Consider the following 25,197-nt stretch of genomic DNA (forward strand, 5'->3'; position numbering starts at 1 on the left):
TCAAGAGGCAACATCATGCTGCGGCACTGTCTCAGTCTAACACAATAGCAGTGTCGAGCGGGCGACGATGGGTTCGAAGTATGGAGTCATCGTCATGGGGCCCGCCGGCGCGGGCAAAACAACGTTCTGCTCCGCGCTCATTCAACATCTTCGCACGCAGAAACGGTCATGCTTCTATATCAACCTTGATCCGGCTGCCGAGGAGTTTGTCTACGAGCCAGACATCGATATCAAAGAACTCATCACACTTGAAGATGTAATGGAAGAGCTTCATCTCGGCCCGAACGGCGGCCTAATATACTGCTTCGAGTTTCTACTCGACAACATGGACTTTCTCACTGATCCACTTGAAGCAGTCACCGACGAGTACTTGATTGTCATCGATATGCCGGGACAGATTGAGCTGTACACGCACGTACCTATTGTACCGAATCTAGTTAAGGCACTTACGCGAGGTAGCCTTAACATCAGCATGTGTGCAGCCTATCTGCTGGAGAGTACGTTTATTGTCGATCACTCCAAGTTCTTCGCCGGCACTCTAAGTGCTATGAGCGCTATGCTTATGATGGAGTTACCGCACGTCAACATTCTCAGCAAGATGGATCAGGTTAAAGGGCAGGTGGCGCACAAAGAGCTAAAGCGTTACATCGAGCCTGACGTCAACCTACTCCAGGATGTGCCAGAGAGTGGGCTTGTATATGATTACAAGAATGACCTCGACAATGGCGAATCGATTGGCCGATCGGACGTCCTTACTGGTGATGCTTTCACCAAGCTCAATCGCGCAGTTGGGCAGCTCATTGACGATTTCAGCTTGGTCTCTTTCCTGAAGCTCGATGTCCAAGACGAGGATAGTGTAGGTGCCGTACTGAGCTACATCGACGATGCGATCCAGTTCCACGAGGCACAAGAACCGCGGGAACCAAACGATGACCTGGTAGACGAACCCATGGGCGATATGGGATGAAGTCTGACCGGTTCAAATCGATGATCATTTCTCGCGACCAAAGATGACCTGAACTCGCGTTACGACAAAGTGCGCCGGAGTTTAGCGATCTTTGCCACGCAGCTCTGGCCTGTTGATGATGAGACCATCCTTCACCGCACCCCTGCCCAACAGCGACTTGTCAGTCTCCTCAATCATGGCATCCTCACGATCCTCGAGGAAGGTGAAGGTTCTCAGCTCAGTCTCCTGCCACCACGGCGTCGTTTGTTCGCCTTTCTCGTTGACATCACCCGTCATGTAGTGGTTGAAGAAGCCATGACTGACAAGCACGACTTCCTTCTCTGACCTGTCTCGGATCCATCTTCTGAGCTTTGCTGCACGAGCATTCAACGCTTTCGGATCTATGGCATACTCGCCGTCGTGATGGAACCAACCGTATTTGATATGGTCGAAATCAACGTGCTGAGGGAAATCCTTGCGCAGCACTTCTAGCGGGCTCCCTGTGTCACACGGAGCATCGGAAGCTTCTTCGGCCATCGGAAGGGCAATTATCTTGATGCTCTTATCAAGGACCGGCGCAAAGGAAAGCGCGCAAGTCTGGAGCGCCCTGCGTAGTGGCGATGCGAGCAATAGCTCTACCTTGAAGGGTCACGGTAAGCTTCAGGCTGTAATGCGAGACTGTAGCGTAGCTCACTTGGTCGTGTCTTGCGAAGCTCTTGCATCTTTCATGGCACTGCTCCACGCCTTTGGGCGTCAACCACGGGTCCCTTATCTCGTGACCATTCTTGTTGACGGCTTCGGAGTGATAACCCTGCCCATGGCGCATGATGTGCAGTATCGGTGCCATAGCTTCCAAATCTAAGCAAGCGGCAGCGCTGTTTCATGATGGACGAACCGTACAAGGCACTTCCAGCTTTATTATCAACGCATCTGCAATCTGCGCGACTTCGCTAGATCTGGCTGGAGATCTGGCCAACTACGTCATCCGAGATCTACCACGTGCTTTCCAGCCTTCAAATCAGTCGGTTTTCAGTGGAGCAGATCATAGACGTCTGGCAAGCGTTCAGACCTCCTGTATGATTGCTAAAGCCTGACATTGTTTTGACCGCTGCGAAACCTCGTCCCATGCTCACACTCACGCAGGTAGATTCGCAAAAGCGTATTTTGCAATCTGGCTGTAAATGGGTGAGTGTAACACATACCAAGGAGCCATTCGCGCTTAGCTAAAGTCTGAATTACCGCACTGCTACTCAATCATTAAATTCCTGCTGTATGCTAGCGTTGCGTTACGTCCCGTCGTAGACAGCCCGAAACGGTACCTGTCCTCGCTCAAGCTCACTGACACTCCGGCCTCGTCCCTGTACGCTACTGCTTGCTTTAATACTCATGCTCGGTCGGTCCAAGTCAAACGGATCAGAAAACGTGCTCTCACGCATCGATGGCTGCGACGAGAACGTAGATTCTGCTCGACCGCTAGTTGCTGTATTTGACCTTCCGCGGAAAGGATTTAGTGCGCTCCCCAGATTGCTCAACGTCCGTCCAGCAGCTCCCGCAGCGCTCTGAATAGGTGTTAGTCCAGGCCTTTTTTTTCTTGGCTGAGCCTGCACCTCCGTGCTCTCCTCTGGTGGTGTCAAGAACGGATCCTCTGGAGGCTGCTGCCGCACTACCGGCAGTGATGATGCCGACGGATAAGATCTGAATGACGGTGTCTGTATGTTCGCTGGAATGCACTCCTGTGAAAGCGCCGGGTCGATCTGGATCTCTGGGATTTGCGGTATGCTCGGTATGCTGTCCCTTTTCGAATGCAAGCTCGGCTTCGAGCGGTTACCGTGAAGTAGCACTGCCGCTAGTGCAGACCGTTGCCTCCGTAGGAAGCTTCCAGCTGTGTCCGAAGACATCCGAGGCGTCTGCGGTCGTGACTGATCTGGATTCATCACGCGCAATTGGCCGGGACCAACAGACTCTCTAAAGCCTTCCCCATGCCCTCGGGCATATGGCCGTGGCCAGTGCTGCACCGACATCCGAATGATGTGATGTTCCTCGTCGACAGTAACCGGTGAGGTGGACCCCGGTTCCGGCGGCTGCTTAGGAGTGCCTTTTCCTGTGAGTTCAGTCCATTTTCGAACGATCGATGGTCGCAAGCCTTTCTCGGTGAAAGAGCCTTCCGGAGATCCTGAAGCCGCGTCGCTCGCGGTGTCGCCTTCTCGCTGTTGTTGTCGCCGTCTCCGCGTTAACCAGAAGAATACTAAAAGTCCTAACACTACAAGGCCAGCGACTGTGCCACACAACCCGCCGATAATGGCGTGTTTGTGCATCGTCTCGTACCTATGCGTGACCCCTTGTGCCGTAGCTGAAGGCGTCACCATCGGCTGCTCTGTCTGCAATGACAGTGTAATCGAACCAGTAAGCGGCACAGAATGACTGCTTTCCGTGACAACGGTGGGAATTGTGGACTGCCCGCTTGTAATGGACGATGAAGAAGATAACCCTGCTGAAGACCCAGTCATGACTATCGAACTTGGAAGTGGAGATGCACTCGGTAGATTACCAGATGAAGTCGAAGCGGGTTGCACGATCCCCGTCGTATATGGTACGGTGACGAATGAAGTCTCGAGGAGGGTCGACCGGATCGTCACCGTGGTCAGTGGGATCGTCACCACCGCGGTCGTAGTCACTGTCATCTGCGCTGCGGGCAAAGAGCTGCCGGGTTTTGTAGAAGCCGCACCGCTATCTGTTGCGAATTCTTGGCCAAATTCGGACGTAAAGGCCGACCAGAACGCGGCGAAAGGTGACGCTGGGAAGTATGGTCCATCACGCGCGTGCAGATGTCGTCTGTCATTGTTTTGTTGTATGCTCATTTTGTCGTGATGGCGATTAATGCACCCATGCCTGCCCTGAACCCAAGCGCCTACACAGCCTGTGGGAAGTAACGATCGTGGTCTTACACGCACCAGCAAGTAAGTTTCAAATTCAAGATTCAAAGTCAACAATGGAAGTGTGAAATGCGAGACACGGCGCGTACATGTGCCATTGTACGCGGAGAGAGCGGAATCGAAACGAGATGAAGCGCTCTGATCTTGGGAAGTGAGGGACAACACACGGATAACTTAGTAGATCGGAGTATATGCAACGATAGCCCTACGTGCCGAAAGCGAGGGTGGCAACGGTGTGGGTTGGATGGCGGTGTTGCTTCAGCGTGACACCAAGCCCCTGCACGTTTCAGATGCTCTCTTAAGGGAGACCTGCGGCGGCGTGTGGTTCTCGTGAAGGCAGATCGCCGTGCAGGGTGCGTCCGAACGCCATGATATCCACTTCGCTTGCGGAGAGATTGGTGAAGTTGCGCGTATAAGATTGCGTGCAAAGATAGAGCGGCGGATGGAGACTTGTATAGCAGGGATATACCCGCACAGGCCATGATCCGACCGCCGAAATGGGATTGGCCAGCGCCACTGCTACCAAATGCAGACAAGTCTGTACGAACTTGACATGATTGACAGCCTGACGTGGCGAGTGGCGTTCGCTTCTACGTTGGCAACGGACAACACTACCGAGCAATGTGGAAATACAGTACGGTAACGGATCGGAGAGGTACCGTCGAACCATTCTCTCGGCACGGTTTACTTATTGCACTTGAGCCTGTGGTTTTGATATTGGCAGACACCACCACCTGCCTCGCTCGGTCGAGTGAGAATTGGCTAAGGAAGCCGGTCATCTCCAAGTAAATGATCATCGCTGAGGGCAGCCAGGAGATGATCAGATGCCGTGACATCTTCGTTCAAGGGGTGTGTTGCCCTCGCACACGCCCACCTGTTACCTCATGTACGCGTGGGTCGATCCATCCTGGGCTTGTGAGAGTGCCGTTCTCATTGTGATCATCCTGACCAAGGCATCCTTGGCCGGCCTTGTAGTACCCACTCCCCCCGGATTAGTCACCTTGCCATCGTGTCTGTAGTCTTGCTGATCGTGTGCACCTCGCTATTGTCCTGGGTAGAACCTCCGCAAGCCTTCTCGTGGACGTAGCCTGCATCATAATCGCTCTTTCGGGAGTTACTATGTGGGCAACGGCCCTCGCGTGCGGTCTTCGCCTATTATCTCAGGCATCTGGGTCGAACACATCGTCCACCTCTTCTCTTGTCCTCTGGCGTGCGTCGAACATACTCATGCGCCGCCGCGCTCTTTCTTCCTCCTCAAGTCGCTCCCTCTCTTCCTCCTCCTTCCTCCTCCGCTCAGCTTCCAATTGCTCTTCGGCACTCAATACACTGCCTGGATCCCTACCTTGCTCCATCATCCGCTGAATATCCGCTAACGCGCCACTTGCGATAATTGCATGAGAAGGCCAAGGCTCGAATGGCAGACCTTGTACAGGGTTAAGCCAGGCTTTGTCGGTCTCGGTTATTGCTTGGTCGACCAGGGCGGAAGACTTGATGTACGGAGAGCTCATGTCGTTTGCCGGTACAGCGGGAGGAGTGGATATGCCATTGCTCATTTGAGCGTCCATGTCCGGCTTCACTGCCGGCAAAGCCACGTCCTGCCTGCGGAAGGTTGGAGGCACGGTAGTTGGCGAGATGAAGCGAGCATATTCCAGCAGCTCGTCAACGCTTACGTTGTGGTTCGTACCAGCATCATCAGTTGTAGGAATAGACGTCATTTCCTTGCGTAGTTGTGCGATTGCCCTGAAATGGCCTTTGATTCGCTCATCATTGGTATGTGCGATGCGCTTGAGCTCGCCAATACGCAGGACATTGCGCTGGTGCTCGGCCACTATTATCCGTTAACGTTACTGAACCTTCGGCTACCACAGGAAACGGACACTTTACGAGGCCCGCATCGAGCGTATCATCAGCCGCAACGAGCTCATCTGCTGCGCTCACGGAAGGGTTGTAGGCCGCGATAGAATCTACAAGTTGTTGCAAGCTTTGCTCAATGCTTTGATAGGTGGCCTGTACTTGGGACAACATTGCGCACCCTCGTCCGTTTGTACAGATATGCTGTGTTTCTATAAAAGCGAGCAGCGCGTGGGTTTATGATGGTGACCAGGTACCGAATTCTAGGGTCTACGTGCAAAGTGGCCCGAGCTCCACGCGCCAGTTGCAGTGCAGAAACTACACAGTTGCGACTTAAAGGTGTGTTCCATGGCGACGTATACTAGCCCACGCACCCAGGAGGTTGAGCTACCACGTTGCAATGGCATACATCCTTAGGTATAGCACTTCCACTAGCGTACACCAAGAGCTTCCAAGTCCATACTTTCTACTTCGCATGTGCAGCATTTAAGCAAGCACAACACCACAAGCCCAAGTTAACCACCGTCCAAAATGATGCGGTCGCAGGGTATCATTGCGTTCAGTTGAAAGCAACTACGCTCGGGTAAAGCGTGGCGTCCGTCGCGTATAATGACGATTGGTGCGCCTCTTCGGCGAACTTGGTAATGAGGCTATATATCGACAGCAGGCAAAATCTCGGTCCATGCCGGCGGCAATGTATTGCTAGTTGCTGCTGCAAGTTGCGTGGGCGATGCGGACGGAGTAATTCGTGGAGTGGCTCGTAACCTATCCCAGTGAGCTTCCTGCTCACTGCCGACGAACAGCTGCTAGAGGCTAGCGGGGGCGTGTCGCATGCTGACAACCAACGCGGTGAGTCCCGACAAGTCCTGCTGGCAACAGCGACAAGACGACAGCTCTGCGCCCGAACCGGCCCAAATTTGTGAGTATCGACGACTGGCCGGATGCAAACAGCTTCGAATCTTTCTGGTGTAATCTGTGTTTAGAGATGTCGCAGCCCCATGTTTGTTGCTGTGATTGGGAAGCCGGCCACGACTGTGAGTCGGGCTTCTATGAGCCACTCTGCTTACATCACAGTCCTATCCGCGCAGTTGGACTAGATGGGATGAGGGGTGGCTCCATTCCGTGAGACAAAGACCATCCTCTGCCTCGACCTCGCCAAACTGTCGTGGGCTCCTGTCCTTTCTTCGGGGGCGGCGGGCCAGGTAGGATCTCGCGAAGCAGAGTGTTGACGTTGTGGCCTTCGTCTTTGGCTTCCTGCCATTGCCGCGGATAGCCAAGGCTAACTTCCTCGAAGCGCACACCGTCAATCCAGTCAGTACGGCGGACGTGAAGATGGCCGGTTACGATCACTTTGGCATGGTATTTCAGGTGCCAGTCTTCTGTCTTCTTCGTGCCACACCACAAGCTGAAGCGTGGCACACGCGGAATAAAAATAGTATCTTCTCGCAATGGCCAATGGTTAATGATGACGAGTGGGAAGCCCAGCTCCGCGGCCTTCTGCAATTTGGTCTCTGTTTCAGACACAAGGCGATGGCACCACTCATCGCGGGTCTCGTAAGGGTCAGAATGTAACAGAGTCTCGTCAGTAGCCTTGATGCCCTCTTCCATCGCCCAGTCCAACGCGCCCTCTCGCGTGACATTTGCTGGTCGAAAGCTGTAGTCGTAGAGTGTGAAGATGGGGCAGATGACGGCCGCCACTTGGTAGCCTTCATCGTCTTCGTAAACCCAGGTCATATAGTCGTCCTCGGGAGTGAGCACGCCGTGCTGTTTGGCGGCCTTGATGCAAGCCATGTACTTGGCCTCGCCCCGAAGGTGCATTTCATTCTCCTTTGCGGACTTTGAAGTGTACAGCTCATGGTTGCCGGGGACCCAGAAGACATGCTTGAACTTCAGCTTCGCGACCCTGAATGCCTCGTTAAGAGTCTCAATGGTTTCACCCACTGCATTAATCAGCTACTATGTACAAGGGGTTGTTCTGATGCACATGCATACCGTCTCCAGCAAGGATCAAGCCGTCATCTGGCCCTTTGGATTGAAGCTTGCCCCACTCCTCTCGATTACTTTTGAACGACAGATGAATATCTGCAATACCCCAGAGACGCATTGTGCCGCTGCGCAAGGTGAGCAACCTGCGATTTTGTGTGCGGTGGCGGAGATTCTCTCCAAGGAGGGGAGCTCGTGTGCGCCAGTTCGCGTGCAAATTGCGCCTACCTGGAACTTTATGCTCGGCGAAACGTATACACACTTCCTCCGACAAAGTAAGCAGGAGTTAGGGGGCACGGACGGTCAAACACGTCGTAGGCATGATATCATCCCTGAGGCTAGTCTTGCGGCCAACCAGGTCCCTCGGTCCAGGCGGGCGACGCAGAAGCGTGGTGGAAGGGGGTAGTGGCAGAGCTTGTTCTTCTGCCTCTGACCCGCCGATTCGGCTGGCCGCCGGCAAAAGAACTCGACACCATTTCCATCGATGCAAGCTGCAACCATGAAACACGCCCAGCTTTCCTGCACAGCGGATCGGTGTGGGTGAGCGGGTGTGCGTCTCACTTCCAAACGACACCCCGCTCCTACGAACCACCGCATGACAGCCCAACGCACTCGACCTCACAAACAGACACCATGATCGGACCAACACTCGTGCGACGGTCATACCCGCTAAGCGTTCGTCAGTATATCTCCAATTACGCATCGACCGAAGCGTTACACTCTACCCTCTCTTAACAACTGTGTCGAAATGCCGCAGCAAGCTCTGGTCAAGCTGCTCAAGCATGACGGACCGCTTGCTCAGCCACAAGCCTTCGCGAACATCCGGCGCGCCGCCTGAGCACGGTTAAAGTTTTCGTGAGCACTCACACATGCTGAGGGAGCACCATGCCAGCTGACAAGAGATTCGTGCATTGCCGTCGCTGAGTCTGCTCAGAGCACACATAACACCACCGTGTCATACAAGTCTCTGCGCATACATTGTCGAGTGTGAGAGTCAGTGCCGACGAAGATCCTCGTGAGACCCTTCTCCAAAATAGCGATAGGCTCAACGAAAGCCCTAACTCGACTAGGCATGGTAGCCTGCACGACTTGCGTGGCTCCCGAAGACGTTGGTGAAGCCACTGCGCTATCATGCATGGTACCCTTCGTATTTGTACAGTTACATCAGCAGTGTTTTCTACCGTGCTATTCGCGTCCTATCTCTGCTTTTACTTGGTCCTTCTTGAATTGCTTGATCTCCATACACTCTCGCTCGAGCAAAGTCTTTCGTTAACACTGTCGAGGAAGCGTATTGATTCCGTCCTCTAGGGTATCTCATCAATCCGAAACAGTTGGTGAGCCATACTGCGATCGCGGTCTACACTCGTTCAGCGTCCACTTCTCCGTCCGTCTTCCAACGCATTCCTGAATCCGCAATTCTCTTGGTTGTGTGTTACGACCCGGGACCTGGCCAGTTCCTCACGGCCGAGCTGGTCACGCGACCATGGCGTTCTCCCGAGGGACAGCTCGATTCTTATCATTTCTGTTACTCGGATTGCTGCCCGTCAGTGTACTAGGTGGGAACATTCTCAGCACAAGCGGCTTCACGATATGTCAGAACAATGCAACAGTACAAGTCACCAAACTTAACGTCACGTACAATAAAGACACGAGGATTGTGAACTTCGATGTTGCGGGCTCGAGCAACACTGTCCAAAATGTCACTGCAACTATGATCGTTAGTGCGTACGGACAGCAGGTCTACACCAACACTTTCAACCCATGCGATACAGGTATGGCGGAAATGTGTCCAGTACCAGCAGCGAGCTTCGCCAGCCATGGACAGCAAACGATACCACAAGAATATGCGGACAAGATACCGTCGATAGCATTTTCTATACCGAATCTGGACAGCACGGTGAAGATGACCTTGCAAGGAGACGGTGGGGAGGATGTTGCATGCATAGAATCCATGGTGGGCAACGGTCAAACCCTCCATATAGCAGCAATATCATACGCTGCGGTAGGCATGGCCGCAGCCGCGCTGGTCTTATCGGCTCTTTCGGCTCTGGCAGCAGGCGGTCATCCAGGCGCATCAACACCATCACCAACGTTCGGCGAAGTAATTGGCTGGTTCCAGAGTATGGCTACCAACGGTATGCTCAGTGTTCCGTATCCGAGTGTCTACCGAAGCTTCACGGCCAACTTCGCATTCTCCACGGGTCTTGTACCTTGGGGCTCGATGCAAGTTGCAATCGACAACTTCCGCGCCAAGACTGGCGGCAATTTGACTGAAGACAGCTATCAATATCTTGACAACAACGCGACACTGGTGTTTCAGAATGGCGCGACCACAAGTGCGCGGATGGCAAGACGTGCAGTCAGCTCCATCATGCTGTGGGCAAGAGACGGCTCCACTGTTACAGTGAATGGCACATCTACGGATGTCGGTGGCAGTGGTGAGAGCTCTTCGTCTCCCTCATTATACAGCAAGGCCGACCACTTCGTCAGCGGCATTGAGGCCTACTCGGAACAGCTCGAGATACCGGAAGCCAACACTTTCATGACACTTTTGCTGATCTGGGCTATCATTGTGGCCGTGATCATTGTCTTCATTCTGTTGCTCAAAGCCATCCTGGAGGCCTGGAGTATGTTCGGCAATATTCCGAGATCCATGGAAAGCTGGCGTAAGCGATATTGGTGGAGACTGGCCAAGTCGCTCACAAGCCTGATTCTGCTGCTCTACGGGGTCTGGACGCTCTATTGCATCTACCAGTTCACGAACGGCGACTCCTGGGCCGCCAAAGTGCTCGCAGGAATCACTTTAGGTCTCTTTACACTCGTGCTAGCGTGGTACACGTGGCAAATACACAGCAAAGCGAAGGAGTACAAGAAGCTGGAGGGCGACGCTGGCAAGCTCTACGAAGAGAAAGAGACATGGATCAAGTACAACATTTTCTACGAGAACTACAAGAAGCGCTACTGGTGGTTGTTTGTCCCAGTGATCGTGTACGGATTTGCCAAGGGCTGCATCATTGCGGGCGCCAACGGACACGGTCTCATACAGTCAGCGGGCCAGCTTATCGTGGAATCGCTGATGCTTGGGCTGCTACTGTGGACGCGACCATTCCAAATGATGAGCGGACAGTGGATCAACATTCTCGTCCAGATTGTCCGTGTCATCTCTGTTGGCTGCATTTTGGTTTTCGTGGAGGAGCTTGGCATCAGTCAGACAACGAAGACGATTACCGGCATTGTGCTGGTTGTCACACAATGCGTGCTGACTGCACTGCTTGCCATCTTACTCGTGGTCAATGCGTTAGTCAACTGCATTCGAGAGAACCCACATAGAAGAGCCAGGAAGGAGCGGGAAAAGCTTAAGCTCGAGAGAGATCTAGACAACTTGACGCCGCTGGAGCCGATGCAGAACAAGGGCAGTACTGCATACAAGGCACCAATGGTGGCAGGAGCACCATTCGGCGACAATAAGGGTCGGTATGGCCCTGTGCCTGCGCGGGCACAGTCGCCTGCACCGAGCTCAGAGCTTGACTTGGGCCGGCCTTCGCGCTTTGCAAGGGAAGGGGACGACACGCGTCTCATGTCCAGCGCTGCGAGCATGGGCCGGCGGACGGAAAGGAGTGTCAGCCGAAGCCCGGATCGGGAGCCGACACTACCAGACGTTGGTCTCGGGCGTGGTTATTGATAGCGTTCGTAGCGTGTTTGGATGTTTAGCAGCATAGCGATGCTGTTTGAAGTATAGATGGCGAAACCATACGAAATGAATCACAGTACAGCCGCAAAGATGTCAGACCATACCGTCCAACCATCCAGCGAGTCCGGCACCCAAAAGCGCAGTGACAGGAACAAACCCCCAGTGCCTCCACTCCCCTTCTCCCGTCTGCCACTTCTGCACCAGACCATCCACAATCACGACACCGGTGCCCAAAAGCGTGCAATACCCTAGCATCACTCTGTCGTTTAGTTGCCAAGCGATCAGATTCGTCAAACCGAGATAAACGTCCCGTGCGCCGAAGAGCCGCATGAGGTTATCCACAAGCTTCTGAGACTCAGGATTGGACACAGGGCGTTGGTCGAAGACGCTGAAGCCGAAGCGAGGATTGATGAGGCATGCGACGCCCATAACGGACGGAAAGATGCCAATGACTGCCGCGGTGTTGGGGAGGATCTGGGAAGTCGGCGACAGCAGGGTCTGTAAAGTGGATGACATTTCCGTGGATGTAGGCTTGTTGAGTTGGTATCTTTGCTTCACGGTTCGACGAGGTACTGTATGTGTGGAGCTGGCCACAGGCTCGTCTGCTTTAGGACGGCCACTATAGGTATACGGAAGGATGGCATAGTACAAAATGTACGCATCTAACAATGAGAGCGGAGTGATGTCGCAGGAACGAACCCTGAAAGGTATGCACCTCGCCTGATGATCAGCTTCACAGGCTCGAGCGGCGGTCTAGCGCCAGTCGGGCCAAAAGGTGCAGCGGTAGGACCGTTAGGCGATGCAAGGACAAGTTGATGCGCTAATGTCTTACGCTAGTAATGAGCAATAAGGCCTTTCGTACGCTTATACACTGGCATCGTCTCAACAAGACATGGTCTCATAGAAGATGTCTTGCTCATTGCAGTTTTTCTGCCGTCGCCATCAAACTTCCAATAAACGTCACGATCAACCTACTCCTCAGACTTGTAATGTCTTCCGGCACCAACCAGATCGTGGCGCCCATCTTGCGCGCGATACTGATGGCGAGCTTAGCGTTCTGATACTTTTCGTCGTCTGTCCTCCCGCTCGCCACAAGGTCGTAGTCGACATACGAGCTCTTCATGCCAGACAGCACATCTAATAGCGGCACGGCAGTAGCGAGCGAACCGTCTTTGAAGGAGCGAATCTGCGACTTCTGTCCCGCGCCCTTGGAGGACATGCCATTGGCCCATTGCACCATATCTGAGTCTGTGATCTCGCGCTTGCCCATCCGTTGTGCGAGGGAAGTGAGGGTGTTGGTGATGTCTTTTCGCATGAGCTGCCACACCATGCCGAGCGTGAGCGTGCGTTGGCCGTCGGTGATATCTGCGCCTTGTATGCCGACAAGCGAGAAACGGTTCTGCTTGCCGATCTCGACCGCGTAGTTGGTGTTCTCCATGGCCTTGAACCGCGACATGCCAGAGCCGATGGTCAGATATGCTTCGTCCTCGTCCTGGCCTACGGGCTTCACGGCATTCGCAGGAGGCTTGTTAACGTGCTTCCAATTCACGGAGCCCGGAATGACCTTATCGTACGCTTGGAGTAGGATCGTGCCGTCCTTGAGGTCATCGAAGAATGACACGACAGTGGGCTTGACCTCGAGGGAGTTGAGCCAAAGGGTAAAGACACGCGCTTCACGTTCGCCCTCTGCATCGAAGTCTTCAATCTCGGCCTTCTCTTCTTCGGTAATCGGGTCGAGACCAGGGTGGTTGTTGAAAAGGTTAGCGACGAAGGCGAGGTTGAGCTTCGGGTTGCCGGCAACCAGTGACTTGGGTGTCAAGAATTTCCGACAAGGCGGGTCTAGCTTGTCGGAGTTCTGCAGCACTTGTTCTGCCCGCTGGTGGAGGTCGGATGTCTGAAGTGGCGAGCGTGAGCAGATGTTTGGCGCGAGCTGATTGAGTAGGACCGTGTAATTTTCGCCGTCCTTGACGTCTCCGGAGAAGTTCTGAACTCTGCAAACAGTCAGCTCGATTCGACTACAGCATGCGTGGCTAGACATACTTTCTGTGCCAGCCTGCATTCTTCAAGTGGTAGTTGAACCACCTCAACAAGATTTGCTCAGGTGGCAGCCTCAAGAATTGTTCCAACGTCTCGCCGTCCTCCAGCAACCTGTACAACTCCGGATGCAGCTTGATGTCGATTTTGCCAAGCAACCCTCGTCGGATAATCTGCCAGATCAAGCCTAGAATCAGGTGCTCTCGCACTTCGATGATGTCGCCAGACCCGATGTTGACTACGCTGCAGCCTATGCCTTTCGCAGACTCGATGACGATGTTGTTGTTCTCAGTCATGTGGAACGCGTTCAGCTGCTTGATCTTTTTGCCGACCCGGTTCAACACACGCTCGTCGATGGTATCTGGCACGCTGTCATTGATGAGTTTTGCGAGAAGCAGGCCATCCTTGCAGTGATCAAACATCTCAAAAGTGTCCAGCGGAAAGGGTAGGAGATGATCAATGTCCGGGTCGCCGGCAAGCACGGCATTGATGTGCGATGTGAAGGCTGTCCGCTCGTCCTCGTTGATGGTATGCTGAGAGCTGCCCGTCGCACCGCCAACAGTGATCCGCCCGCCACCATGGCTGCCTTTGCTAGCGTGTGAGGGTGACTGCGTGGCTGCTGAACCTCCGTCTGCGGCATTACTGAGGCCGCGTGATCGTTGTGCGCCAGTGTTAATGCGTTGCTGAGCCGGACTGCTTTGCCGTAGTCGCGAGATGAGGTCGACGTAATCCTCTAGCTCTACATGCCGTGAGCTGCCCAGCTCCACCTCTCGCAGCGCCTGCCGCACGACATCGTAGGGTTGTCGTTCGCTGTTCTGTGCGGACTTGATTACCGTCGCCTCATCCACGTAGCCACGGTCATCGACGTCGAGCTTTCGAAAAGCGTCTGTGAGGCCATATATGTCCGACTGCTGGAACTGAGGGTACTTTCTGCTTTGCTGTCAGCGCCTATTCTAACCCAAGAGCTTCCGCATCGGCTTACTTTTGCAATTTGAGGACGTTCATCTCGTCTGCTCTCGACTGTGTGTGATAGAATATGACATTAACTCCCTAGCAGCGACTATGAAGACTCGTTGAATGTGGGAGCCTGGTTGGTATTGCGCGTCCATGTCCACAGCTCTTGTCGCTTCGCTTTCAAAGTCTCCCGAATGACGCTGCTTGTGGCGGGGCAACTGCGCCACATTTCTACACGTTTCAGCACGAGGACTGGAAGGAGGGGCGACAGCAACTTTCAAGCCAGGCCGGGAGATTACTCAGCCCGTTCACACCTCCCGCGTCCATCCAGTTCTATCTGTTACGCACGGGTAGCCCTTGATCTGTCCCGAAGCAATGGGTGTGACAGGACATAGTGGAACATCTCCATCCGAGGTAAGCTGGCTCGCAGCTCGTCCACTACCAATGCACGAGTTTAGTCACTGGTCGCTCCTCGCGTTCGCGTTCGCGTGTATCAGACCTCGAATCAATGGAGCTCAGCCGCGGCCATATGAGCCGTAGCATTTCCTGTCTCCCTCAGACCTGTCCAAATCACTCCATCTCACATATCTCTGTGCCCTAACTCCCAGTATTTCCATCATGGCTGAGCAGTATACCCTCTATTACCATGACTACTCCCTCTGCGCGAACATGGTCCGATTCAGTCTGGCCATAGCTGGCGAGCCGAGGGACGCTTCCTCGGAAATGCAAGTCGAGGAAAAAGCCGTCGATATCTTTAGAGGCGCCGAGCAGCTGGAAGAATACTACCTCTGCCATATCAATCCCAAGGGACAAGTACCCGCTCTGGCCTCAAAGGCTCTGCCTAAACCGATGGCGGAGTCTTTGGATATGACGCTTTACATTGCGGAGCACTATCCTGCGCTCATCCCAGAGGCACATCATCGCGAGACTACAGCATGGCTGCGGGAGCTGCACGGCCTGAACTACTTCGCTCTATCCTTTGGAGACAGGCCTCAGCAGGCTCAGGCTATGGTGAAAGCCATCCAGGCGCGCCTCGGCCAGGACGGCATCAGCCCCGAATACCGAAAAGCCCTGGAGTACAAGCTCGAGGTGTGAGTGCTTCATAACCTCGTGTCCGCAACCTCGCCATGACGCAGTTCCGCTGACGTCGGGTAGCACGAACAAGGAGAAGATACAGGCCATGGCTCCAGCCGCTCGTGCAGCGAACGAGGAGCGTGCGAAAGATATCGCGGCCAAACTCGAGTCAACCCTACAGAGCGGTAAGCAGTGGCTGTTTGGCAGCGATCGACCGTCTGCACTAGACGCGCATTTGGCTGTCTATCTCGCTCGTTTGCGCGATGTGAAGCGCGAGGATCTCATCCCTGGACGACTGGGGACGTATCTTGAGCACGCCATGTCGATGCCGGAGTGGGAGCAGGTGATGCAGGGTAGGAAGACAATGCCTGGTATCTAAACACGGTTGAACGAACATTAGTACACCCGTGCAGGGTTTCGCTATCCTGGGTAGGGAATGTTACGGTACGTATGGTACTACATTTAGTGAAGCTTCAAAGCATTCATGTTGTTGCTATTGCCAGCACTGCTATATCATCGCAGGGATCATGCGTTTATTGTTGTGCTCCAGGTAGCAAGCTATCGTTCTGCCCAATCACTCGTGCTATTACATCTCTCTTCTGGTGCTCTTGCTGACGCTTGTTCTTCGCGCCACGCTGCTTCGACGACAGACGCTTCGATTGATGCTTCGTGCTCACGGCATTCCTGCAACTTATGTAAGCTATATACGAGCGATCGGGAGGTCCGCTTACCTCGAAACGCCGTCACCAGGCCAGCGAATGTTACGGGAGCGAAGACCATCTGCCCGGCCGGAAGTCCTTCTCGCAGACTTTCCCTTGCAGCTATCGACCATGTCCATGGGTGTCTGTTGCCAATCGTTTGGCGCGTCCGATGGCATCTGCAACTCAGGATGGGCTTCGATATACTATTGGTGCGACACCCTGCAAGCTTCGACATATTTGTTTCCCAGCGCTCGGCTCCCTTTAGTGATCAATCGATGCCAGTTACATCCGGAGAATGTGATCAGAGGGTTCAAACTATGTCTATACGAAGCGTACTCCCAGTCGCCGCAGGTCCGCCACGTTGTGGAGCAACTGGCCACTGCAGGATAATCCGTGGAACAGTTGGCCAGCGGCGTGCTTCGGGAGATCCGGAAGCAAGTTGAGGCAGACCTGAACATGGCTGACGTTAGCCATGACATGTCAAAGATCATGGTCTCCCTGACTGTTTCTAACGGAGCTTCGCCCAGGGCTGGCAAGATCCTGGCTGAGGCTGCTGAGAAAGCCGGATTACGGAGAGTCCGTCTAGTATCGGAGTCGCTTGCTGGTGCGAGTCGTATCCTTGAAAAACTGCCGTCAAGCATCAATATCACCGACCACGGTAAGTCACACGGAAGCTTCAGGCAGCACCGTACTGACTATCGCAAGCGGAGCATCACTGTGGTATTCGCAGATCTCAGCGCCGGGACATCGGTAGGCAATTTTTCTGGTAGTCATCACCAAGTAAGTCGGACTGACGAACGCAAAAATTCTCAACGTTCCGGCTTCCTCTGGATGCGGTCCGCTCGGCGAGCAATTAACAGCTTTCAGATTATTGGCAAGTCCGACAGTGAGTCCCGGCAGCATCCAAGCCTGGTCGCAGTCCACCACTGACGTCAAATGTATGCTTTGCGGAGGCACGTCGCTCGATCATGCCTTCCGCGAATATTTGCAAGAGGCTGCTGAGTTCGATGCTGGGCATATGGACGCAACGGTGGCTAAGGTGCGGCTAAATGTCCTGTCAGGTATTATTGACTACCTCAAGGAGCGTATGCTTGCAAACTATGTTCAGGCATTCCAGCCGCCCAAGTGCTCCTCCCCTAACCCGAACGGGGATTCAAATGAAGACTTCGTTTCTGTGAAGATCAACGGCTTCCGAATCACGGTAGCACTGGATCGGTGACTCTGCACATCATTCGGCGATGGAGCTCTATCACTGACAGAGCGTGCACAGCAGTACCCTTGAGAACATGATCAGTCAAGTCGCTCGTGGAATCAACATGCAGCATGCAATGGTTCCACCTAGCGACACCTGCGTGGTGAGTACTGCTCAACATACTATTTGGCGTGGTCGGAGCGACTGACCTATCTTTGTAGTACGTTATGGTGGTGGGCGGGCTCAGCCTTAACAACCATGTTTATGGCGAGATACCCAAGCAGGTGACTGCTGCAAACCGTGCGATCATATTCACTCCGCTTGAGAAGGGCACAAGGTCAGACTGAATTGCTGCCTCTAGCGCCATGGCAGTCCTTGTGTTGCTGTAACATCTATGGGCAGAAGGAGTGCTCTTTGTGCCGCACATCATTAATTTGCGCGACCTACGTCCAGAGTATGCAGTTGGCCCTCTGCGGGAGAACGCGACTTACACCCCAAAGTGGCATCCCAATGGAGCCTATGATGCGAGTGACAGGATCGGAAAGCAAACACCTGTCAATTGTCGAGTTGTCAAGCTGTCCAAGTGGGAAGAAGACGCAAAGCATGCTGGGTAGAGGCACGCTAACACAGCCATCGTCTACGTAGTCGAAGACCGCATCGTGTGGCAGCTGGATCAGGTCAGTTCTTACGGCAGCAGTGCAAGGACAGTGCTGACACCGTTGATACGAAGTCTTCCGCTCCTGACGCAGAGGGCATCTACACACGGAGCTTAGCCACTCTGTGGTACACTCATCCGAATGACGCAATGCTCACTTTTGCCGTCGTGTTCAGTCGGAGCACCCGACCGATACAGCATGAGCCGCTGTACGACCGCCAAGGCGCCCTGCGACATGGCATGAATGTCGTTGCTGGTTCTGCCGCCATGTCAGCAGGCTTCATTGCCGAATACAGGAAGCACGGTCGTGAGTATAGAGTTCGTCTCGAAGATGGTACAACAAGGCTTCGTCTCGAGGCGTTCGGTCATAAAGTCTTACACTTCGACGGCACACAGATTAAAGCGGCTGTGAAAATCCTCAGGCCATTACCGCGGTATTTCAATAGTAGGTGTCGCCCCTGATTCGAGGTGCCGTTGATTCGTCACTGTCAGATGAGCTGACGGACCACGAACATATACAGACGGTGAACTGAAGGCGAAGTACCTTGTCGGTAAGTCCCGCGGGTTGACTATCGCGCCAGTAGAAAGGCGGCTGACAAGCTATGCTTTGCAGACGGACATCTGCACGAAAGCATGAAAGGCTTAAAGTTCCATACCATCTGGAACGCTCAGTATGACGCTGTTATTATAGGCCCAGCCGAGTCACCAGCCTCGCATGCTAGCTTCGCGCAATTGACGAACAGCGATAGTTGTGTTACAACACCCATATGCGATCAAGAGCCCGCTCGGCCTTTGACTACCCTGCCGTACTCGGACAGCCTAGGCGGTCTCAAAGGGGTCTGCGTTGGTACAACCACTGAACGCAATACCAGCAGCTCTTGTAGTCCACCAAGCCACCAGCGTGCCGCCGGTCAAGATGAACCGAGCATATACGGCACGAACTTCAAAAGAATAGCGCTAACGCTTCGATTTTAACAGATCAGCGCAAGCGACGCAATGTATACCCGGAGCGTATCCATGCAACAAGGAGTCGTTAGAAGCGCTTGGATAACGCCAGGGCGGGCCATTCTGTCGGTCTGCTCGAGTTGCTTGAGGAAAATATGGACCTCAAAGAGGAATGAGCTACCCTATATGCAATGTGGCTTTTGGGATATTTAGCTGGATTGAATGTCCAGCTCACTGAGTTTATCATAACCGGTCAGGTTCAATTATGTAGATCCTGCTGTGGTCTGACTTCAGGCTGATCGAGTCTGTACAGAACTTTCGCAGTGTTGAAGTACGCTTCATACTCAATCTCCTCCGCTCCATCGTCACCCACAGGCAGGTCGAAATGGTAATGCCCACCTTCACTCTTCCCATCGCTAGAGAACGCATGCGTATGTTCCATTCTCAACCCCAGTTTCTCGGGATCAGCTGAATGGAAGATCGTCAAGCAGACCATCGGCGAACCGAACTCGTGGAACGTTAGCCAACTGTTCAGCTGCTCTCGCTCTTTCCACGGCAACTCGCTCTCGGGCGGAAAGTCCGGCATGACGTGGAAGAGCGCTTTGCCGCGTTTGATGACGAAGACGCCTCCAAGCGTGATCTGGCGTTCGTCGCCGTAGACTTGGTGCAGAGCCTGCCGAATGCACTCTGTGAAGCTCTTCTGCTCGCCTTTGCGGGCACGGGCAGTGACTTTAAGGACAGGTCCAGCATTGCCAGAGCTTCCATACAGATTCATCATGAGGGCACAGTCGGTGCTCGGAGAAGGTTCACATACCACATCCGTGTTATGTTCGCCCGTCATGGCGAAGTGAGTTTTGTTCTCAAGCTTGGAGAAGCCGTCTGTCCAGCTCAAGTTGGGCGCCAGTTCGGAATTCTTACCCAGGACATGAAACGGGCCTGCACCGGCTCCGATGAGCAGCCCTCGGTCCTTCGACATCTCCATACATTGTGCGCACTCTAGCATAGAATATTTCTTCTCTAGCCGAGGTCGCGGGAAGAGATGCGGTTGCCCGCCGATGTCTGCAACACATTCATTTCCGGACAAACCTCGCGCTGCCAAACGGTATGGAGCCTCCCTGAGATCAGGACTGTCGACTACGGAGATGGAGGCATCCTCATAGTTCGCTGTTAGTGCAGGATGGAGAGCCTGCGCTAGCTCGTCAAGCGAGGGTGGCGAGAGCAGATGTCTTGTGGTTTGCATGTTGGCTGCAGTGTAGTGGATGTGTGAGGATATCTGCTGCAAGCGAGACATGAGATATGGAGACGGAATAATAAGGCAAGAAGACAGTACACGAAATCGACTTGTAGTCTGACAAAGCCCTTGCGGCCGTACTCAATGGAGATGTATGGGTCAACGTAGGTAAGCAGCCACAGCGGCAATCTTATCAGACATTCTGCGCCTGCCCGAGGTAGCTACTTGTTCCGGTGAGGAGCGTTGTTCACGCTGTTCGAAGCGCAGATGGCGATGGTTTTGAAAGTCGGAATCAGGCGAAGTGGCTAACGGGAGGGGGGCGACTACGGCCTCAGGCATGGACAGTCACCGTCAGCTGAGCAGTGGTCTCCTTCACCAGCAAGAAAACATGTCTGCCGCTTCACCAAGGGATCTTCATGAGGAGAAGACTACCGTCGGACACGGCGTGCTGTAAATTTTCCTCGCATTCTTCTTGTAAACGGCTGCTGATGTGATAAAGGCCTTCCCCTTTTTCTTGAAGTCTATACACTGTGTGCATTGTGAGGCATAATTCGAACGACTAATGGGGACGCATATATGCTCATGGCGCTTTCAGAGCTTAGCCTCTCTATCTGCCAGCAACGTCAGCCTTTTAGCCTCACCTCGACCCCATCGTAGCATCAACTCACGCAGCCGAATCCCTCTTTCCCTTTACATACTCGTCAAACCATTGCACATGCTGCAAAAACGCCGCCTCCTTTGCAAACTTGACTTGCGGCTTGCTCAGATCCGCCCGTACCGCAAAACCATGCTCCACGCCACTGTACAAGCACATCTGGTACGGGATATCCATCTCCTTCAGTAGATCCTCCGTCTGCCGCCTCTTCTCCGCTGGGAAGATCTGGTCCGTCTCCGCCGCCGCGATGGACAACGGGCCCGTCATGGCCTTCACCTCATCCGCCTCCACAAATGAGGGGTGAGCCATGCAGCCGACATCGATACCCTTGCCCTCGGCCAGGAAGCGAGCGACGTATTTGGCGCCGAAGCAGTAGCCGACCGAGCCGATCTTCTTCACGCCCATGGAGTTCTTCATCTCGGCAATGATGTGGGAGACAATCGGGTCGACTTGGCCGGGGCCGTGGCCTTTGCCCTCCGGACCGCCCTTCTGGAGCCATTGCATAATGTCGAAGCCTTCGGGACGGTTGAGGGGAATGGGGTCCTTTTCGAAGAGGTCGGGCATCACGACGAAATAGCCGTTCGCGGCGAACTGGTCCGCGATGCTAGCAGATTCCATCAACAAGACGCCTTGAGCGGTGTTGATGCAGACGCTGACACTTACAGCTGTGCATTGACAAATTCATGTCCGATGACATCTGGCAGGATTAGGATGGCATTCGCTGTCTGCTTGTCTTCAGGGTAGGCGAAGTAGGTTGAGACTGCGGCGCGCTTCTTAGCTTTGTGTTCGATACGCCATCTTTGCTTGCAGTATGCGGTGCTACCATACTCTTGCCGATGTCCTTGATTTCGCCCTGCGGCTTGCCCTCATGCTTGACGCCAATGGTGCAGCAGCGAGCGGGTGGGTTCGATGCCATTGTGATGGAGTGATGGGATGGTAAGTGTTTAGAGTCTTCCTGTATGATTGCAGGAAAGAAGCTTCAAGCTCTTTGTTAGTCTCGTATGGCAGACGTTCTGCTTAAGAAATGTTCTGCCTGGCGGGGCTTCATCATAGAGATGGACCCCTCGGACATGCCCCACCCGCCACTCCTTCTTTCTTGGGAATAGTGCGTGTCTTGCGGGGCGGGCTTGATGTCAAGCTTTGGTGGAGGCAAATGCCGAGCACCGAACGCTTGCGAGCAATTCGCGTCTCGTGCCCAAGCAATACATAGCTGCCACAGAGAGCTGCTACACGTCTCACCCATCAAGGTCAACACTTCACTCATTATGTCGACTTGCCCACACGCCACCTCGGCTAATATCCACCCACCGCGTCCGAGCGACTCCGTCTACCGTGAAGACTGCACCCTCTGCTTCGACAGCGTCGACCATCCCGCCGGCCTGGACGTTTGCCTTCACTGCTACAACGGCGGCTGCTCCTCCGAGCGCGTCCATGGCCGCATCCACGCCCAACAGGCGCAACACCCTCTCGCTGTCAACATCAAGCGCACACGCAAGCGGAAACAGCGGCCCGAGGGCGAACCACCGGAGAAGATTAGCAAGCTCGCTATCCATGCTGAGACGGAGGAGGAGCGGTACGATGTGCAGACAGACGTACATTGCTTCGAGTGCGGAGTGGAAGGCATCGAGGGGAAGGGCAAAGTCGGGGAAACGGTGGATGGGATCATGAAGGCTAACACGTTCGCAAAGCAGGAGGAGGTGAAGGCGTGGGAGCAGGAGATCACAGCGTGTGAGCATACCTTGTGTTTGGAGCAAGAGCCGAGCAGGGATATACCGAGCGGTGACCTTGGGCACTGTAGTCAGTGCGAGCTGAAGGAGAACCTGTGGTTATGCCTAACGTGTGGCAACCTCGGGTGTGGGAGACAGCAGTGGGGTGGCTTAGGCGGGAATGGGCATGGCGTTGGGCATACCAAGACTTCCGGGCACCCGGTCGCAGTCAAGCTTGGCTCGCTTACCGCAGACGGCAGTGCGGATATATACTGCTACTCTTGCGACGAAGAGAGAGTAGATCCCGAACTTGTACCGCATCTTAAGAACTGGGCCATTGACATCGCCGATCGTGTCAAGACTGAGAAGAGCATGACAGAGATGAACATTGAGCAGAACCTTACGTGGGAGTTCAGCATGGCAGACGAGCACGGAAACAGGATGGAGCCCATGTTCGGCGGTGGCTTTACAGGACTAAAAAACCTGGGCAACAGCTGCTACCTCAACTCCATCCTGCAGTCGCTGTTCGCCATGCCAGAGTTTGCAGGACGATATTACAGACCAGACGAGCCGGTGCCGCCCATATCCAAACCTGCGGAGGACCTTGAAGTCCAGCTACGGAAGCTTGCAGACGGTCTGCTGTCGGGGCGGTACAGCAAGCCAGACTCGGATGTACAGGCTTCAGAGGACACGGAGGAGATACCGTGGCAGAGAGGTCTGGCGCCTGCCATGCTCAAACACCTGGTTGGGCGAGGTCACGCCGAGTTCAGCACGATGCGCCAGCAAGACTCTTTCGAACTGCTCCTTCATCTGCTCAAGCTCATCACAAGATCTCAAGCGGGCGCTCGAAGCCAGCACAAAGACATTGCCGATCCAGTCGAAGCATTCCGCTTCGTGATGGAGCAAAAGCTGCAATGTCTGCATTGCGGCAAGGTAAAGTATCGTCAAGACGAGATGGAGAACCTATCAGTTGCCGTACCCATCAAGCGGTTACCAAAGTCCGACGACGTCGCCATGACAAACGGAGACAAGGACGACAAGAAGGCCGGAGACGAGTTCGAGCCGGTGACGCTAAAGCAGTGCCTAGATGACTTCACCGCGCCCGAGACAGTAGAGCTTACGTGCTCCGCATGCAAGCAGTCCGGCTTCAGCAAGCAAAGTCTCTTCAAGACCTTCCCCAACATCTTGGCGATCAATGCACGGCGGTTCGAGATCGTCAACTGGGTGCCTACGAAGCAAGACGTACCTGTCATTGTTGATGACACGACTTTTGATCTCGAGGCATATCGCAGCAAAGGCAAGCAGTCGGGCGAAGAAGAACTACCTGACGATCAGGAAGCGAGCAGCAGTGCAGCCGCTGCGTTTGCGCCAAATGAGACGGCGCTCGAGATGCTCATGTCGATGGGCTTTCCGCGTGTGAGATGCGAGAAGGCATTACATGCCACCGGTAACGCAGACGCTGAGGTGGCAGCCGCGTGGTTGTTCGAGCACATGGAGGATGCTGACATCGACACTCCTTTGGACCTTGGCGGCAGCTCAATTGGTGGTGTGGCTAGCTCAGCAGTGGATCCGGAGAAGATTGAGAATCTGGGCAATATGGGCTTCAGTGCCCCGCAAGCCCGGCAAGCACTCAAAGAGACGGGAGGGGATATGGAGCGAGCAGTCGACTGGCTGTTCTCTCATCCAGACGCTATGGGCGACTTCGGCGACGATGAACAGCAACCTAGCAGTACCACCAACGCATCTGCTTCAGCAGCAGCAGGCGCTATGGAAGACTCGAAGCCTGCGAAGTACGGACTGAGATCAATCGTGTGCCACAAAGGCAGCAGTATTCACGCGGGGCACTACGTTGCTTTCGTAAAGAAGACATTACCGGAGTCTGCGGAAGGGAGGGAAGGTTGGGTGTTGTTCAACGATGAGAAGGTGGCGCTGGGCAAGGACGCCGAGGAGATGAGCAAGTTTGCTTACATTTACTTCTTCCGGAGGGAGATATAGCGGATGCATTTGACAGCGGGCTGGTATTCGCATAGCGTGAGAGGGCATTAGTGGAGTTGCAGAGCCACGCTCGGAGCATGCATATAGCGGTATAGTGACGTTTCGACACGGCGGTCTGGTTGCATTGCAGAGACGCATGGTAAGGCGCGGGCGCCCGATGTGTCGTCCAGCAACACAATTACAACGTCAGTAGCTCGCTGGAAGGAGACTACAACCGTTTCGAATAACATTGTCGCATGCTTGGCGTCTCTGCTTCGCGGAGTCGCTCATAGCAATTCGGACACTTTCTATGCCTATGCATTACTACATCGTTGTCGTTTGTAAATGAAGCTATAATTAGTATAATTGCCACTATTATAACCAGATTTAAGATGTTGTTAGCTATATAGGCATTGCATAGTTGCATAGTAGCCGTAATAGTAAAGCGGTACCCTCTATATATAACGACTTGTACATATAACCTCCTCTATAACGGCTAGATGTCGTATATAGCTATTAGTAAGGAGTTACAGATCTCTATAAGGTATATCTACCTTCTATTGCTCGAAGAGGCCGGCTACGAGCGTTGACTAGGGCTTAGAAACCTTCGAGCATATATAGTCGCTTATACGTTACAATATAGCTATAACGAACTATACCTCAAAATCGGCT

General features: G+C 53.9%; 14 protein-coding genes across 14 annotated transcripts; 6 read left to right on the forward strand and 8 right to left on the reverse strand.

Moving 5' to 3' along the window:
- The first annotated feature begins 5 nt into the window (after window positions 1-5).
- BAUCODRAFT_508368 (uncharacterized protein) lies at window positions 6-1,007 on the forward strand. Its single transcript, XM_007679029.1, has one exon. It carries the CDS (start codon window positions 68-70, stop codon window positions 965-967), a length of 900 nt encoding a protein of 299 aa, XP_007677219.1. The 5' UTR covers window positions 6-67; the 3' UTR covers window positions 968-1,007.
- On the reverse strand, window positions 1,008-2,012 carry BAUCODRAFT_508777 (uncharacterized protein). The gene is made up of 2 exons (XM_007679030.1): window positions 1,641-2,012; window positions 1,008-1,585 (listed from the first exon to the last, which is right to left on the reverse strand). Exons 1-2 carry the CDS (start codon window positions 1,791-1,793, stop codon window positions 1,049-1,051), a joined length of 690 nt encoding a protein of 229 aa, XP_007677220.1. The 5' UTR covers window positions 1,794-2,012; the 3' UTR covers window positions 1,008-1,048.
- BAUCODRAFT_508776 (uncharacterized protein) lies at window positions 2,013-3,990 on the reverse strand. Its single transcript, XM_007679031.1, has one exon. The coding sequence runs from the start codon at window positions 3,802-3,804 to the stop codon at window positions 2,233-2,235; it is 1,572 nt and encodes a 523-aa protein (XP_007677221.1). The 5' UTR covers window positions 3,805-3,990; the 3' UTR covers window positions 2,013-2,232.
- Window positions 3,991-5,213: 1,223 nt separating this feature from the next.
- On the reverse strand, window positions 5,214-5,880 carry BAUCODRAFT_43592 (uncharacterized protein; the record flags this gene model as incomplete). Its single annotated transcript, XM_007678699.1, has 2 exons — window positions 5,214-5,707; window positions 5,757-5,880. Coding segments are annotated over 2 exons (618 nt in total), but the record flags the coding sequence as incomplete, so codon positions are not given.
- Window positions 5,881-6,798: 918 nt separating this feature from the next.
- BAUCODRAFT_148761 (uncharacterized protein) lies at window positions 6,799-7,834 on the reverse strand (the record flags this gene model as incomplete). The annotated part of the gene is made up of 2 exons (XM_007679032.1): window positions 6,799-7,670; window positions 7,723-7,834. 2 exons carry the CDS (start codon window positions 7,832-7,834, stop codon window positions 6,799-6,801), a joined length of 984 nt encoding a protein of 327 aa, XP_007677222.1.
- Window positions 7,835-9,021: 1,187 nt separating this feature from the next.
- BAUCODRAFT_508360 (uncharacterized protein) lies at window positions 9,022-11,446 on the forward strand. The gene has a single exon (XM_007679033.1). The coding sequence runs from the start codon at window positions 9,197-9,199 to the stop codon at window positions 11,393-11,395; it is 2,199 nt and encodes a 732-aa protein (XP_007677223.1). The 5' UTR covers window positions 9,022-9,196; the 3' UTR covers window positions 11,396-11,446.
- Window positions 11,447-11,497: 51 nt separating this feature from the next.
- BAUCODRAFT_148763 (uncharacterized protein) lies at window positions 11,498-11,920 on the reverse strand (the record flags this gene model as incomplete). Its single annotated transcript, XM_007679034.1, has 1 exon — window positions 11,498-11,920. One exon carries the CDS (start codon window positions 11,918-11,920, stop codon window positions 11,498-11,500), a length of 423 nt encoding a protein of 140 aa, XP_007677224.1.
- A 232-nt stretch (window positions 11,921-12,152) lies between these two features.
- On the reverse strand, window positions 12,153-14,618 carry BAUCODRAFT_34668 (uncharacterized protein). The gene is made up of 3 exons (XM_007678636.1): window positions 14,421-14,618; window positions 13,445-14,368; window positions 12,153-13,395 (listed from the first exon to the last, which is right to left on the reverse strand). Exons 1-3 carry the CDS (start codon window positions 14,441-14,443, stop codon window positions 12,321-12,323), a joined length of 2,022 nt encoding a protein of 673 aa, XP_007676826.1. The 5' UTR covers window positions 14,444-14,618; the 3' UTR covers window positions 12,153-12,320.
- Window positions 14,619-14,776: 158 nt separating this feature from the next.
- On the forward strand, window positions 14,777-15,895 carry BAUCODRAFT_34669 (uncharacterized protein). Its single transcript, XM_007678637.1, has 2 exons — window positions 14,777-15,483; window positions 15,548-15,895. The coding sequence occupies exons 1-2, from the start codon at window positions 15,011-15,013 to the stop codon at window positions 15,843-15,845; spliced, it is 771 nt and encodes a 256-aa protein (XP_007676827.1). The 5' UTR covers window positions 14,777-15,010; the 3' UTR covers window positions 15,846-15,895.
- A 987-nt stretch (window positions 15,896-16,882) lies between these two features.
- BAUCODRAFT_508994 (uncharacterized protein) lies at window positions 16,883-17,935 on the forward strand. Its single transcript, XM_007679035.1, has 3 exons — window positions 16,883-17,382; window positions 17,438-17,522; window positions 17,581-17,935. Exons 1-3 carry the CDS (start codon window positions 17,108-17,110, stop codon window positions 17,704-17,706), a joined length of 486 nt encoding a protein of 161 aa, XP_007677225.1. The 5' UTR covers window positions 16,883-17,107; the 3' UTR covers window positions 17,707-17,935.
- Window positions 17,910-19,096, forward strand: BAUCODRAFT_508298 (uncharacterized protein). The gene is made up of 4 exons (XM_007679036.1): window positions 17,910-18,036; window positions 18,090-18,459; window positions 18,536-18,565; window positions 18,628-19,096. The coding sequence occupies exons 2-4, from the start codon at window positions 18,165-18,167 to the stop codon at window positions 18,987-18,989; spliced, it is 687 nt and encodes a 228-aa protein (XP_007677226.1). The 5' UTR covers window positions 17,910-18,036; window positions 18,090-18,164; the 3' UTR covers window positions 18,990-19,096.
- A 7-nt stretch (window positions 19,097-19,103) lies between these two features.
- On the reverse strand, window positions 19,104-20,570 carry BAUCODRAFT_508526 (uncharacterized protein). Its single transcript, XM_007679037.1, has 2 exons — window positions 20,290-20,570; window positions 19,104-20,235 (listed from the first exon to the last, which is right to left on the reverse strand). The coding sequence occupies exon 2, from the start codon at window positions 20,197-20,199 to the stop codon at window positions 19,219-19,221; it is 981 nt and encodes a 326-aa protein (XP_007677227.1). The 5' UTR covers window positions 20,200-20,235; window positions 20,290-20,570; the 3' UTR covers window positions 19,104-19,218.
- Window positions 20,571-20,854: 284 nt separating this feature from the next.
- On the reverse strand, window positions 20,855-21,761 carry BAUCODRAFT_71902 (uncharacterized protein; the record flags this gene model as incomplete). Its single annotated transcript, XM_007678819.1, has 3 exons — window positions 20,855-21,449; window positions 21,509-21,605; window positions 21,674-21,761. The coding sequence occupies 3 exons, from the start codon at window positions 21,759-21,761 to the stop codon at window positions 20,855-20,857; spliced, it is 780 nt and encodes a 259-aa protein (XP_007677009.1).
- A 246-nt stretch (window positions 21,762-22,007) lies between these two features.
- Window positions 22,008-24,832, forward strand: BAUCODRAFT_34673 (uncharacterized protein). Its single transcript, XM_007678638.1, has one exon. The coding sequence runs from the start codon at window positions 22,111-22,113 to the stop codon at window positions 24,544-24,546; it is 2,436 nt and encodes an 811-aa protein (XP_007676828.1). The 5' UTR covers window positions 22,008-22,110; the 3' UTR covers window positions 24,547-24,832.
- The last annotated feature ends 365 nt before the right edge of the window (window positions 24,833-25,197 follow it).

The sequence above is a fragment of the Baudoinia panamericana genome, assembly GCF_000338955.1.
Source record: "Baudoinia panamericana UAMH 10762 unplaced genomic scaffold BAUCOscaffold_7, whole genome shotgun sequence".
NCBI lineage: Eukaryota > Fungi > Ascomycota > Dothideomycetes > Mycosphaerellales > Teratosphaeriaceae > Baudoinia > Baudoinia panamericana.

Coding starts and splice junctions, on each gene's coding strand:
- BAUCODRAFT_34669 (XM_007678637.1), top strand. CDS start 15,011: ATGGCTGAGCAGTATACCCTCTATTACCATGACTACTCCCTCTGCGCG. Junction 15,484..15,547: donor CTGGAGTACAAGCTCGAGGT/GTGAGTGCTTCA, acceptor GACGTCGGGTAG/CACGAACAAGGAGAAGATAC.
- BAUCODRAFT_508777 (XM_007679030.1), bottom strand. CDS start 1,793: ATGGCACCGATACTGCACATCATGCGCCATGGGCAGGGTTATCACTCC. Junction 1,586..1,640: donor GCTTCGCAAGACACGACCAA/GTGAGCTACGCT, acceptor TGACCCTTCAAG/GTAGAGCTATTGCTCGCATC.
- BAUCODRAFT_508360 (XM_007679033.1), top strand. CDS start 9,197: ATGGCGTTCTCCCGAGGGACAGCTCGATTCTTATCATTTCTGTTACTC.
- BAUCODRAFT_508368 (XM_007679029.1), top strand. CDS start 68: ATGGGTTCGAAGTATGGAGTCATCGTCATGGGGCCCGCCGGCGCGGGC.
- BAUCODRAFT_508526 (XM_007679037.1), bottom strand. CDS start 20,199: ATGCAAACCACAAGACATCTGCTCTCGCCACCCTCGCTTGACGAGCTA.
- BAUCODRAFT_34668 (XM_007678636.1), bottom strand. CDS start 14,443: ATGAACGTCCTCAAATTGCAAAA. Junction 14,369..14,420: donor AACGTCCTCAAATTGCAAAA/GTAAGCCGATGC, acceptor ACAGCAAAGCAG/AAAGTACCCTCAGTTCCAGC. Junction 13,396..13,444: donor AATGCAGGCTGGCACAGAAA/GTATGTCTAGCC, acceptor GACTGTTTGCAG/AGTTCAGAACTTCTCCGGAG.
- BAUCODRAFT_508776 (XM_007679031.1), bottom strand. CDS start 3,804: ATGAGCATACAACAAAACAATGACAGACGACATCTGCACGCGCGTGAT.
- BAUCODRAFT_508298 (XM_007679036.1), top strand. CDS start 18,165: ATGCTCACTTTTGCCGTCGTGTTCAGTCGGAGCACCCGACCGATACAG. Junction 18,460..18,535: donor ATTACCGCGGTATTTCAATA/GTAGGTGTCGCC, acceptor GAACATATACAG/ACGGTGAACTGAAGGCGAAG. Junction 18,566..18,627: donor GAAGGCGAAGTACCTTGTCG/GTAAGTCCCGCG, acceptor TATGCTTTGCAG/ACGGACATCTGCACGAAAGC.
- BAUCODRAFT_508994 (XM_007679035.1), top strand. CDS start 17,108: ATGCTTTGCGGAGGCACGTCGCTCGATCATGCCTTCCGCGAATATTTG. Junction 17,383..17,437: donor ATCACGGTAGCACTGGATCG/GTGACTCTGCAC, acceptor GAGCGTGCACAG/CAGTACCCTTGAGAACATGA. Junction 17,523..17,580: donor CACCTAGCGACACCTGCGTG/GTGAGTACTGCT, acceptor CTATCTTTGTAG/TACGTTATGGTGGTGGGCGG.
- BAUCODRAFT_34673 (XM_007678638.1), top strand. CDS start 22,111: ATGTCGACTTGCCCACACGCCACCTCGGCTAATATCCACCCACCGCGT.